This window comes from Magnolia sinica, chromosome 5 (assembly GCF_029962835.1).
Source record: "Magnolia sinica isolate HGM2019 chromosome 5, MsV1, whole genome shotgun sequence".
Lineage (NCBI taxonomy): Eukaryota > Viridiplantae > Streptophyta > Magnoliopsida > Magnoliales > Magnoliaceae > Magnolia > Magnolia sinica.
Window position 1 is genome coordinate 68,586,881 of NC_080577.1, and position 15,261 is coordinate 68,602,141.

Sequence of the window (15,261 nt, forward strand, 5' to 3'; positions counted from 1 at the left end):
TTTTGAGCGGTTTTGGGTTGGGATTACAGATTTTTGGTTAAGGGTTTAGGACTTAGGGTTTCTAGATTTGGGAATACGAGTTTTAAGTTCTGGGAATTGGGGATTTATGATTTGGACAAGGGATTTTCAGATGTTGGGGATTTGAGTTAGGAAAAATTGGGGGTTTTGGAAATTAGGGTTTGGTTGGGTAGGGATTCGGATTTTAGATGGTAATAAAGAAGCTTAAAAAGGAAGAGATAAAGAAGGAAGAAAAGAAGAAGATGATATCTTGTTGAGAAGAGAGAAAAGTATGAAAGATAACTAGGGAATTGCTCCCCATGGTTCCACACTACCAATCCAAATAACTACGAAATTGCTTCGCATGATTTTGCACCACCAATCCAATCACAAGATTTTCTTTTTCTTTTTCTTTTTTTTTTCCTTTTTTTTTTTTTTTTTTCTATCTCAAAGTAAAATGAGAGAAATCTCCTTCATTCATAACATGCATAATGGCTAGGCTGGGGATGTCCAACCCTTTATAGTCTTAGAAAAGACCTTATAAAAAGACGCTCTCAAATAAGATTCTCAACATAAAAATGCTTATATAATTAAAAGTTGTTCCTAAGTCCCTAATCTCAACACAAATATGAGCCATAGTAAAAATAATGAAGCATATAAACAAACTAAACAACTAAACTACTTCGTGGCCCATAGGGGTCCGTGATCAAGATGTCTAATGATGATGATGATCATCCAATGATCAAAATATGTCCACGGACGAAATCCAACAGTCTGATCATCATGTCCACTCGATCCAATGGTCTGATGTATCCATCAAGCTCCCATATGCAACCCATGTGCATATTCCTAGTGTGGGGTCCTCAAAAATGCATGAATATGCACAAAGGGGTCTGCAACGTGGCTAGGAATGTGAATTGGGCCAGTGGGCCCCATGTAATGGTCATCTAGCCATAAGGAGACTGGCTCAGTCCTCCTCTAGTATGGTGCTCGGATGTCCTCATGAAAATAGGTTGATGGTTCACACTTTGTACGTAAAAAGCAAGGCCATTAGGCTAGGACTTTTTCCGAATGTAAAATGGTAACCTCTCCTTAACCCATTAGTTGTGTTTGCACAGAGGAATGCCTCTTAATCCATAATCCATTCGTTAAAGTGTAGATCATCTATAGCACCTCTGTGCAAACATGGCATTTAATGAATGATAGAGAAGGTTCTATGGACTTTCAAACAATCCCACTCATAACCCACAGGCTATATGGAAATAATACTTCGGAGGATGTGATCGGAGTTGGCATATATCACCTTGAGTTCAAGACAGGAAACTCTCTATCACTTACACTCTTTTTGCTCTTGGGATGAGAAGAAATCTAGTATTTGTTATGTGTTTAGTTAGAAAAAAAAATTTAATGGAAGATTTTGTAAGGATAAGGTTTCACTAAGAAAAATGTAATACCTGCTTGAGGAGAAATGTCTGGAGATTTATTAAAGCTAGATGTTGTAAATATCTTTTCATCAATGATAAATAATTCATCTTCTATTGGTAGATGCTATTGTAATATCCGAATCTATTAAGCGGCATAACAGATTGGGACATACACGAAATGATCAATTATGAGGTTAATGCAAGATGAATTATGGGGAACAATGACAAAAGTAGAATTATCCCTTTGTGAATATTGTATGTTAGGAAAATTAACTAGAAAATCTTTCCCTAAGCTAGATTTAAAAAATTATTGTAGCATAATGACAGACATGGTCCTTTGAATATTTGAGCTTGGAATGCCTAGCACTATTTTATAACATTTATTGTTCATAGCCCGCAATGCGAAACAATATATCTAATTTCTTCAAACTTAGAAGCAATCAATTACTTTCATAAATACATATTAGCAGTAGAGATCAATTAGACAAAAGAATTAAAGTGTTGAGGGCAGACAGGGGTAGAGAATACACATTAGATGCCTTCAAATCATATTATGAAATTGATAGCATTGCTCATTAGTAACCATGCCCATTAGATGCCTTCAAATCATATTATGAAATTAAGAGCATTTCTCGTTAGTAACCATGCCCTACAGTCCTTAACAAAATCGTGTAGCAGAAAGAAGAAATAGACCTCTGCTATATATGGTTTAGATCTATAATGGCTCCCACAAATCTATCCACTACCTTTAGGAGATGCACTACTTACAATTAATTATATATTAGACATAGTTCCTTCAACGTAAGTTCCAAAAACTCCTTTTGAATTGTGGACTGGTAAGAGACCGTCATTGGGTAATTTACGTACATGGGGAATATTGGGTCACATTTTGTTTTCCATTCTAAACATAACCAAGTTAGATAAAAGAACAATGAGTGCACATTCATTCGGTATATCGTCCATTCGAAAGGGTATGTATTAGTGCATGAAAGCCATGGTAGATAGATTGAAATTGAATCCTAAGATGTGACATTTGTAGAAGAAGGATATCTCTATAAAAAAATCCCCCCATAATAGAAATAGAACTCTATATGATGGCAGATGCAGTTGAAGGGAGTGAGAGCGGTAGCTTAAAAAGTGATAATCAGGGCAATCCCATAATTCGTGAAGATAATTGGAGCATGTTGACTATTGTTCCTAAGTTGCAACAAACTTTTTTTTTTTTTGAAAGGCAAGTTGGAGCAAACTTTGCAAGGTAGAATTCCTAAAAGACATTTTGAAATAGAATGTGAATCATACTCTTCTATTGCAGTAGATGAAAACAAACTTGATTTGTATCAAGATGCACTAGTATCCTTAAATTTTGAAGATTGGATTATGACGATGAATGAAAAAATTGATTCGGTGAAGAAAACACATGTTTGGAAGCTAGTGGATTTTCCCGCTAGCTATAAAGCAATTGCAAATAAGTGGGTGTTCAAAATCAAAAGGAAAAGAAAATGGTTCAATTGATAAATATAAAGCTCATTTAGTGACAAAAGGTTATGCACAAGTAGAAGGGGTTGATTGTGTAGAAACTTTCTCCCCAGTTGCCAAATGTACATTGATCCACATGATTCTGGCAATTGCCGTGTACTTTTATTTAGAGTTATATTAGATGGATGTGAAGACCACTTTCTTAAGTGGAGATTTATAAGAAGAAATCCATATAGAACAACTCGTGGGATATATTGAGAGAGGCCAGACAAACAAGGTCTATAAGCTATTTAAGTCTATTTACAAGCTGTAACAATTTTCAAGGTAGTGGTACATGAGAATCCATAAAGTGTGTATTTTCAAGGTAGTGGTACATGAGAATCCATAAAGTGAGTGTGTGTGTGTGTGTGTGTGTGTGTGGATCTTGGAGAGGAAAAATCCATACTAGAAATGAAAATCAGAAGAGATCGTTTGAAGAAGTTTTAGGGTTTGTTGCATGTATCTTATATTGAAAAGATCTTACAACGATTCAGAATGAATAATTCCAAACTAGTAGAAACTCTGATCGATAAATACTCCAAACTGAATAAAAGTATGTCCCCAATATGATATCAAGAAGCAGTCTATTCATCTGTATCTGATGTGAGTGCAACAGCCATTAATTCATATAAATGTCTTACTTGAAGTGACTCATACATTAATTATTTAAATCCCCCACTCATGCATTAATTCATATAAATGTCCGAAAAGTGTCTTGGAGTGATGCAGTTTTAACTGTATGTTGTTTGATTAATGGAATGTCATCTACCATTCTAGCTGGTCAGTCGCCTCATGAAGTCTTGTTTATTGCAATCTTATTATTTTCTTTGCCTCAAGTTTTTTAGTGTGTATGCTTTTTTCCATAGGTTGGAGTTGGGTCTTGATAGGTTAGATCCTAGAGCAATAAAATGTGTTTTTTGGGTAATCCAATACCCCAGGAGATTACATGTGTCATAGTCAGTCCTCACAGACAGTTCGTTTGTATTGATGTTAGCTTCTTTGAAGCCACGCCATTCTTTTAAGATGAAGTATCTTGAAATGGATGCTCGTTAGTCTTTTTCTACTGAGTCAGTGCCTCTTCCTATTAAGGTCAATACTACCAAATAACCATCCATCACTAGACACTAGTCCATCCATTCGACTTCCTGTGGAAAATGAAGGGAAACAGTAAGTCAATTGTGTTGTGCCATTCAACGCATCCTTTCTTCGAGCCAATCGATCCAATTTTTCAGGATCCTTCGCAAGGTAACATTCTTATACCGATCATCTGACCTCTAAAATTTTCTCTTTCAATGTTATTCTGTAGAATTTCATAAATCTTCATTCTCTTTCCTCTCATTCTATAGAGAGAGATGGCAACTCTTCATTGTAATGATACTTAAAAAGAGTTGGCCAGTTTTTAGCGGGCAAACATTCTGTTGGGTTTAGGTGGGTTTATACCATTAAATTTTAGCCATATGATATATTGTAGGAAGGCTGAAAGCTTACTTGGTTTCCTTGTGAATATATTCAGATGCCCAATATTGGCTACATAGAGCTTTCTCTCTAGTTTCCAAACTTCATTCTATTTGTTTTATTCTTTCAATCGCAGAACCATGAATGGCCCTTGTTCTAGCTTAATAATGAAACCACCTTTTTTCATGGAAATCTCACAGAGGAATGTTGGTTTTGTGTTTGCCCTAGAAAGCCAAATGGACTTGATTAAATTGTTTTGTTGATTGGAACTTGATCCTTAATTGCTTCTATGAATGAATGGAATAGGGTGATTAGTGACCCATTACCTATGTGCATGCATTATTAATTACGATAGGAAAATTAGATGTTTTAATGACTTGTAGGGATTCCTTTATGGAATCTCTTATGGTCCTTTGAGTTACTAATATGGTCCTTCGGGAAAGAATGAAGCGGACATAATAGCCCAAATAGGTTATTGATATGGTCCTTTGCAAAAGAATGAAGTGGACATAATGGCCCAAATGGGTAACTGAAGAGTTAATGAAGTCGACATAATGGCCCAAATAGGTGCCTATGGCACAAACAACTTGCATGGCGAGATTGCACATCCAAATATCTCCTGGTGGTGTAATTTTATTTATTCTCTATTATACTTTTGAGAGCATTTGGGTGAATTTGCTCGATGTTGTGAACTATAATCTTATGTGAGAAGGTTAATTAGTAGAATATATGATCATTTTCTTCTTTTCAACAATTGCATTTCGTATGAAACTACAAAATGACTTAACACCCACGCTCGCCCTTCATTACAATGACAACAACAATAACAATAGCATAAACACCACCAAAGCGTACCATCACAAGAAATAGTTAAAGAAGTGAAATTAATGCTATTTATTATGTTTCTTACATGTTTAAGTTATCACAAAAGAGACTCACCAAAATACTACTAATATGTACCTTCTAATTATTGAGACACCACATAACCTTTTAAAGAATACCACCCCAGTATAAATGCATCCTGCAAGTAATAAACACTCAAACTAATTGAAAAATCACTGTACATAAAATGAGATGAAGAGAATTAGAGAAATAGAGAAAAGGTTAAGACATGTAAAGAAGATAGTTGACAGGAAAAGAGAGACCTGCTTCAATCATCCTATTAAACATAGCTACGCTGCTGTATAAATAGGACAAGAAAGCAGAAAAATACAAATTTTCCCTTGCTGTATAGAGGAAAATAAAAGAACAGAGAAGAGTGCAAACTATACAAAAACGTTTCCATTTCATTACAAAAAGCAACTATACATAATAAGTCTTCCATTGTAAAAGACCAAACCATGTGTTGTAGGACAGATTTTAATTAATAAATATGATTTTAATGCATTAGCTTTTAAGAAATCATTCGATAATTCAGCACATATAATGCACTAATTTAAAACACCCCTAGGAAAGTCCCCCATAATTTTCAAAAACAAACAAAAAAAAAAAAAAAAAAAAAAAAAGTGTGCTTTTGTTACTTCTATTTTCTGGAATTTCACAGGTATTAATGTTGGCATTGTCCATAAATCTAATAAATATTGCATATATCGACAATACGGTGTATTTTGTTTCAAGGGATATCTTGGGATGCCGTCGATATACCATATCAATGAAATCTTGCAATTTTTATTTTCCCATAGTATGTGTTTTACTATGGTGCAATACAAATAATATCAACCAATATTATGAATAATACCGGTGATATTTTGAACATTGAGATTAATTGATGCTACTCTACACCAAGAGTTGGGAAATTGCACCACCTCACAATGTTCAGTATGAAACTTGGGGGTATGGTAAATATCATAGATATATCACAATGTTTGTTCTATGACCATGCCACCCAAGGTCTTGTAATGCCTTGATTTTCGATGTGCATGCTTAGAGTTGGAGATTTACTATTCGTATGTACTTTCTACACATGTGCAACTATCCACACTAGTACACTACCTCACACACGTACCTACTCTCGCACATGTGCATCACACATGCACATACCCTCACACACACATACACACACTAAAGCCTTACACTTTGACCATTGACCAAAGCCTTGGGCTTGCTGACCATAGACTTTGTACCAGTCCCCAAATGCCACTCACCCCTCACTTTACACCTCACTTAACCTTGTTGACTAGGACTTAGTCCATGTCAAAAGGGGAGGGAATCTCTACACACACACACCCTCCCTTACCTAGCCCATACATAGCTCATACCCCTCATCCATCTCTCCCATCCCATACCCTCTCCCCTACCTCCCAATACCCCTCACCACTCCCCCTCTCCTCCACCACAACAAAACATCCCGCCACCCCCCCCCCCCCCCTCTCTCTCTCTCTCTCTCTCTCTCTCTCTCTCACACACACACACACACTCCCAACCCTTAGCAAAAGAAAGAGATAGAAAGCCAAGAGAGAGAGAAAGATACAAAAACAAAAAAAAAAAAAAACAAAAAACAAAAACAAAAAAAAAGAAAAAAAAAAAAAAGAGGAAAGAAATAGAGAAGGGGGGAGGGCTCGGTGGAGGAACCAGAGCAAGAGCTGACCAAGAGGAGGAGGAACACCACCTTGCACCAATCGCCACTTCGCTCACTTCGCTCCTGAGGTGGGTTATCTTACATCATCCATCCCTTTTACCAAATTTAAATAGGGCCTAGGGCCGGACATTAAGGCCAACTCAAAGCTTGAATGGACCACACCATGGGAAATAGTGGTGATTGAATCCTCGCCATTGAAAACTTCCTGTTGGATCACCGGTTGTCAGTGTATTATTGCATTCACATTGTCCATCCAGTGGGTGGGACCCACTATGATGTATATGTTGTAGATTGACGGTGTTCATCTAGTGGGTGGGAACCACTATGATGTATCTGCATTATATTCACGCAGACAATCCAATGAGTAGGACCCACTGTAATGGATGTGTTAGTGCACTTATTTGCACACATATTTGTCAATCACATGACTAGTTGTGTCAAGCAGTCGGATGAGTCCCTTGCAAATGAAGATCGCCGTCGCAACTGGAGCAAAAGCCCGAGCTACAAAGTCAAATTCCAAAGAGGCTTCTACGATCAGGATCTTACCTATAGATGACTCAAACCTAAATACGAAAACCCACTTAGGTCATCTATTCAAAGCCAACTCCAAGTTCATACTTTCTATCCTATTAGTCTTGGCTTTGAGAAAGTTCAAGTTGTTGAATAAATCATAGGACAAAGAATTAAAACAGTAAAATCAGTCCTAGTTTAGTCGGAGGTGCCACCGAATGACACTTTCGGCAGTACCGAAGATACCTTCAGTACCACCGAAAGTGCCCAAAACGTTCCAGCAACCTTCAAAGGAAATTCGGTACCACTGACTGGAATTTCGGTACCACCGACTCCTACCGATCTACAAATTTCAGTGCCACCGAAAGCAGTAAAATTCATCCAACAACTTTAGGTTTTAATTCGGTACCACTAAGTGATATTTCGATGCTATCGAGTGAATTTCGGTACTACGAAAGGTTCACTTGGTAGAACAAAAAACTAGCCGTTTTATATCCGTTGGGAACTTTTCTCTATAAATATAGGACCCAGAACTTTGTGGAATGTGTGGATTTAGGCATTTCAGAGTCCCTAGGTTGTCCCAAGCTCAAATCACTTATCCTAGACTCTATCCACATGAGATTCATGTTCTATTCATTATGATTCATCACTCTTGAGCATTCAAAGCTCTTATTTATGAAGAACATGATCTCAAGCCTTCAATAGAGTATTGAGACCAAACCTATCAGTATATCCTTTGTCTCAAACATACTCTAGTACATCCATCAGTTGAATCTCTTAGGAAATCCATTCATAACCTTCGTTAGAGATTCAACCAACTCCCATTACCTTGGTTACCTTTATAGGAACATCATAAGAAAGGTTCTTGATCGTGAAGTTGAAACAACAGGTAAACTACAACATAGCAATCGGGGGAGCATCAAGGAGCTGATTCAAGCACGGAAGAGCGAAAATCAAGCAACCCAAGACAAGCTACAAGAAAAGACTTATTCTGACAAGTAAGTGTCATTTTTAAGAGTCCAAAGTCTAGTATCATCCTCGTGTAGGATTAAGGCTAAGAGTTTGCTATCAAAAAACTCGTGTAGGTGCCTTGTGTGAGACCTTAGCCGGTGGGCATAAACGTAAGTGCCTTGTGTGGGACCTTAGCCGGTGGGCCTAAACGTAAGTGCCTTGTTTGGGACCTTGGCCGATGGGCTTAAACGGAGGTGCTTAGTGTAGGACCTTGCCTGGTGGGCCTAAACGTAGATTCTTGGTGTAGGACCTTTGCTCGTGTGGAGAGCATAAATTGTTGACTCCTTTGTGTAAGGCTGTAAAGGTTAATGGTGAACCTGATTTAAAACCATTCATAGTGAAATCCGACACACACTAGGAGAGAGTACGGTTGTCGGGAGTGGAGTAGGCAAGTAGCTGAACCACTATATATGCTTGTATTTGGAATTGTCATTTGCGCATCTATTTAATCATGTTTATTTAAGTTTGAATGATTGATTGTTTATGCATGATTAGATGAATGCTTAAGATTGATAGGAAGCGCATTCCACACACAAGCTCACTACACTAGGCTAGTTGTTCTATTTGTATATCTTGAATAGCCTTTCTGATTGGACCCTCTATTGGCTTGGAAGCTTTTAGAGTTATATTGCCTCACTTGCTTTAAACTAAATTATTGTTTAAGTTAGGCAACTAGGATTTTTAAATAAGCAAAATATTTGAAAAGTCCTATTCACCCCCCTCTAGGACCTTGTCTCATATTCATTCTTAAGTATCAGCAGTAGAAACCGCAATTTCAAGATGTGCATTATATTCACATTGACCATCTAGTGGGTAGGACTCACTATGATGTATCTGCATTATATCCACATTGTCCATCCATTTTTGCTTGCTCATTCAGGACACAAGCCCAAAATTGAAGCAGATCTAAGGTTCAAGTGGACCCCACTGCAAGGAACAGTGGTGATGAATGCCCACCGTTGAAACCTCTTTGGTGCCCGTCGTGATGCATATATGCCATCTATCTTGTTGATAAGGTCCCATAGACCTGGATGAATGGAAAACATCAACAACAACTTGATCCACAACGCCTGTGGACCCCACCATAGGAAACATCGGTCATTGAACGTTCACCATTGAAACCTGTGGGGCCCACCAGGGTGCTTGATCCACAACCCCTTTGACATCCAACATGTTGCTAAGGTCACAAATGACCAGGATGAAAGGACCACATAAATATTATCTTGATCTAGAACCCAAGTGGGCCACACACAACAAATAGTGGGTATTGAACCCTTACCGTTGGAAACTCCTTGTGGGGTACATGGTGATTATTTTGGTCATTTGACCTACCTCACAGGTCTTATAGGCTTGGAAGTGTGTGGGGCCCACACGTGAGGCGAGTTCAAATCTCAAGTGAGCCCCACCACTTAAAGCAGTGGAGATTGAATGCACCATTGAAAGCTTCCAGGGGTCCACTGTGATGTTGGTCCACCACATACCTATGATCAGGTCCACGAACATGGACGTGGGTGGTACCCACATGTGAGGCAAAAAGCCCAAGTGGGCCCCACCTTTAAAAAATGGTGATTGAATGCCTACCGTTGAAAACTTCCCAAGGCCCATTGGAATGTTTATTTGCCATCCAACTTGTTTATAAGGTAACACCACTTGTATGCAGGGAAAACACAAATATTATCTTTGATTCAAAACTTGTGGGGTCCACTAGGTGGGCCACGCTGTCCAAACAATTGGCTACCCTACTGTGGGGCCCACCCCTAATGGATGTGCTTTATCCATCTTCTTTGTCAGTGCGGGCCCACCATGATGTATCTATTTTACATGGGCAGTGGGCCTACCATAATGTATGTGGTTTATGCAGGCGACGGGCCCACCTTGATGTATTGTTTTACCCAGGCAGCATACTCACAGCGATGTATGTATTTTATTTGAGAAACATGCCCACCATTATGTATGTGCCATGAGGCCCACAAGGCCGTGGAATCCATTGGAATGTGTATGTGTGCACCGTGAGGCCCACTGAGTGAGGCCTACAAGCCAGAAACAATGCTTATAGTGGTAGTTAAGATTGACGATTAACCACGAGGGTAATGCGTAGATTAGTGACTTGGTCTTGTGATTGTTAAGCCTGCTTTAAATAAACTTAAAAGGTAAGTTGGAGGCAAATGTTTTTCTTGTAAATTGGTGGTGATCCACTGCTATTAAATGGTGTGAAACTCACACTTTAAAAAAACACAAAAGTAAAGTTAAAAGCCATGGCTTTGGAAGAGTTTCCAAAGAGGGCTTTGGAAGAACCCTTCTTTTGAAACCCAAACTCGTAATGGAAGCCCCCCTGAGCCCCCATCAGTGTTCAAAATATTGGTATCGTGTTACGTATCGCATCCTTGGGATACAGATATGTATTGGTTATCACATGGGATATATCATTTGTATCGGGTAATTTATCGCACTTTTTGGGAAACATGGCGAAACATTAGGAAAATTGTTGATTTTTTCAATGAAACGTCATGGATTGTTAAAAAAAGACCTTAATACACACTTTTAAATCATAAAATCTTAAAAAATAAGTGCACATAATAGGTTTCCTTTGTATAGGGTCCTAAGTTATGCGCTGTCTAACTGAACTAATGCAACTATATTAAAATTGAATGCATAATATTTAGAGTGTATGTGATGATTATTCCATCAAACACTCCTGAATACTTCGAAATTAGTCTCAATTCATAGATGGTTGAAGGGAAATTTCAATATATATATATATATATATATATATATATAAAATTAAAAAATATTTTTATTTTCTGAAAATTGATAAGGACTTAACAAATTAGTATATCAGCCCTCATACATGCTTGATTTCATGTTTGGAATGCAACTTTGCAAGCAATTTGGGAGAAATTGGGGAAATTTCCAATTTTCCCAAATCGAACTATTTACACTTATATTTTGAAATTAGTGTGTATGTGATAATCATTGCATCAAATACTCCTAAATACTTCCAAATTAATCTCAATTGACAGTTGGTTTAAGGAAATTTTTTGAAATATATATATATATATATATGGAGAACATGAAGAACTTATGGATATCGATACCAACATTCCAACTCCATGATTTTCGATACAAAACATGAAGAACCAATGGATTCATAACCATTTGACACTGATTTAAGATAATTTCAAAAAAAAAAAAAAAAAAAGAGGAATCGAAAATTGAAAATGCTCACTAGATCGAACATGTGAGATATATCAGCACTACATATGCATTTCGTAACGCACAAGTGAGATACAAGATATATCGTGGGATATATCGGCTAATATTGTTGATATTTAAAACATTGCCCCCAATCCCTCTTCCTTTTTTTTCTTCTTTTAAAAAAAAAAATATTTTTCAAAATTTCACCTATTAACGTAGTTGGATTGTGCGTTTCGGCAGTTTTGGAGGATATTCCAACAGTATTTATCGAAAACATCATGGTTATAGCTCGATTGGCATTGGTAGGTGGAGATAATTTCGACGATAATGTAGTGATATCAATTTTGGTGAAATTTTCAACGATTTCTCACTAATGCCTGGAAGGAATACGAATTTCTAGGGTTTCATTGTCGCCGGTTCGTTGACAACGATAATATCGACGATATTATTAATTTCTTAGGAAAACTTCAAACACTAAATATCACAACCAGAATAGGAAACAAATCTTGCAGTTAGGCAACTTTGCATGCGCGCTCGATGGGACCTTCGATGGCATCAACAACCCATCAAGGATCTGTCGATGGCATCGAACTCCTTCGATGCCATCAAGTAACAATACTTAGAACGTTCCAGCAACCAACATGGATTTTTCCGGATTTTCTCGATGGGATCAAGCATATGTCAATGGCATCGAGTGGTCTGTCGATAAACCCCTGTTACTAACAGATTTAAGACATCAACAACAATCTCCACCATTTCTTCAATCTTCATTCATCATAGCTCCTTATCAATCACCATCTCTAATTCTACCTTCCATCATAGCTCCACCATCGCTTCTCGTGCACACTCTATCTTCCATTTACACCTTCGCCAAGCCCAGAGAAGTTGGACAGAACTTGAACTTCTCTGTGCGAACCACCTTAGTAAGCATGGCAGTCGGATTCACGCTTGTGTGAATCTTCTCTAGAGTCATGCTTCCTTCCTCAAGCACATGTTGGATAAGATGACATGCATTGATTCTCACCGAGGAGCCTTACTGCTGAGGACGATTGGAGCATGGGGTGCTCGTCATCAAGTCCGAATAAGATGCTCTACTGGCAAGGACAGGTTTTGGTAAATCTATTGGAGAAGAGATCCGATAAAAGGGTATGGCCCCTTTGTTTTATGCAATCTGACAGTACTAGTATATGGTGGAAAGGGCCTTCATGTACATTACATTCATATTTGTATCGCATTTATGGCCCACCACATTGAGGACTAGTATCATGACCTTGTATTATATTCTCTTTCATCATGATTATTATGTTTACCGTGCTTCTGTTATTCCTCCTAATTTGAGATGTACTCACTGGGATTTTAAAGCTCATCCCAATTGTTGTTTAATTTTTCAGGGAACCCTAGCCAACCAAGGTAGTTGGGCTTCACGTTTTGTTTTGCATTAACTTTTAGGAATGTAATAATGTATTTGAATCATGTATATATTAGATGTGATATATCATATTTTGGTTATGGGAATGTTGTCATATCATTGTTAAAAGGGATCTTATTGAACTAACCATACCAAAAAAAAATCCCCCAAGTCGCACCCTAAAACGGAGCCAGGGGCCTGGGCACCATTTTCAAGGTGTGATAGACCTTGAGTCCATTATTAGATTTTTTATCTCCTCAATTTTTGGCAATTACACAAGAGTAGTGAATCTAAATTAGTATTTTTAACTTTTTCCCCTCATTTCAAGTTTAATCCCTCGCACATAAAAAAGTGAAGTCCAATCATGAGGGTGGCAATAGGATTTGATTAAGAAAGGTGTTGACCATCATAGTTACCCTCTCTCAACATGGGCAAAATGAACTTGTCCTGAACACTAAGTTCCATATTTCATCAAGCATAATAAACAATCTCCATGGCTAGATAACTTCTTGTAGATCTAAGATCAAGGTATGTTTTCTACTCATATTAGAAACCTTTACTAACAACTTGAATTCTACTTACATGGTTGCTAATCAAGTTTTCCATGCACAACTAAAAACAATGAGATTGACAATCATTTTGTTCACAAGTATTGTTCCTTTTATAGGCATTAACATCATTATCGTCAATAATATAAAAGCTTCACTATGTTGGCAATACTAAAACCTGTTTTAATCGTTGTTTTTCCAAGTATCGGTGATATATCATCGATATATTGATATTTTTCACGTATCACTATAGTATTGACAATCTTATCACTGATATTGGGTTGGGAAGGTGAGTAAAAAGAAAAAAGGTGAAAATTAAAAAAGAAATATGAAAAAACGGATTTTTGGAGAAATTTTTTGTGGGAATCCTATGTAGGACTTAATGTCGACCAAGGTTCATGCATCAGAACCCCCAAGGTATAAAAATTTGTAGAAATTTGTGGTTTTTTGTTCTTTTTGCATGGACTCTTCCCAAATCCATGTTTATGCATGATTATGTAATTGATCCTTTCTATTTTGTTTTTTTTTTTTTTTTGTAGTTCCATGCTTATGATCAATCGGTTACATTTGTTGGTGGAAATCAGTTAGTATAAGGAAAACATTTAGAAATTATCTATTTATTTAAAATATATTTTTCCATTTTAATATATTTTTTTGGTATGGATGCATAGTCGTATAATGAAATGCATGTAAGTGTGTATATATGCACAGATGGATCATGGATTTGTGTATGTATGTATTCATAGATGGATGGATGGATAGATTAACGGATGGTGGGATAAGATGGACTGATGGATCATCCATGTATGTATGATGGATGGATGTGTGTAGTTATGTATGCATGCATGGATGGATGAATGGATGGATCAAGGATGTCTGTATTTATGCATGCATGCATGCATGGATGGTTGGTTGGTTTAATGGAGGGATGGATGGATGGATCATTCATGTGTGTGTGTGCACACATGGACGGATGAACAGATGGATGGATGGATGGATGGATGGATGGACTGATAGATGGATGGATGGCTGGATGGATGGATGGACTGATAGATGGATGGACAAATAGATGGTTGGGCATGCATGCAAGGATGGATTGATGGATGGATAGATGGATGGATGGATGGACAGATATATGGATGGATGGTTAACATGTATGCATGCATGCAAGGATGGATGGATGGTTAAACATGTATGTATGCATGCATGGATGGATGGTTAGATATGTATGTATGTATGGATGGATGGTTAGACATGTATGTATGTATGTATCTATGCATGCATGAATGGATGGATGGATGGTTGGAGGGTTAAACATGTACGTATGCATGGATGGACGGATGGATGATTGTTAGACATGTATGTATGCATGGATGGACGGATGGATGGATGGATAGTTAAACATATATGTATGCATGCATGGATGGATGGATGGATGGTTTGGTGGGTGGATGGTTAGACATGCATATAATTTTTCACGACAATACATGCTTTAAGCCTCCATTAAATGGAACTTTATTATTTATGCTTCTTTTTTACAATTTATCCCTAAATATGTAAAAGATGTGTATTTTACCATCTCTTGATGTTACACTGTAAAATTCCACCATTTTACCCATG

General features: G+C 37.4%; 1 protein-coding gene across 15 annotated transcripts in view; it reads right to left on the reverse strand.

Annotated features, from left to right (window-relative positions):
- Positions 1 to 15,261, reverse strand: part of LOC131246115 (uridine kinase-like protein 3) — a 128,216-nt gene that overhangs the window by 23,343 nt on the left and 89,612 nt on the right. For all 15 annotated transcript variants that reach the window (XM_058245980.1, XM_058245989.1, XM_058245981.1 and 12 more), the window contains one exon: positions 5,352 to 5,412. In XM_058245980.1, coding sequence (XP_058101963.1) covers positions 5,352 to 5,412 — 61 coding nt within the window. The remainder of the gene's footprint in view (positions 1 to 5,351; positions 5,413 to 15,261) is intronic.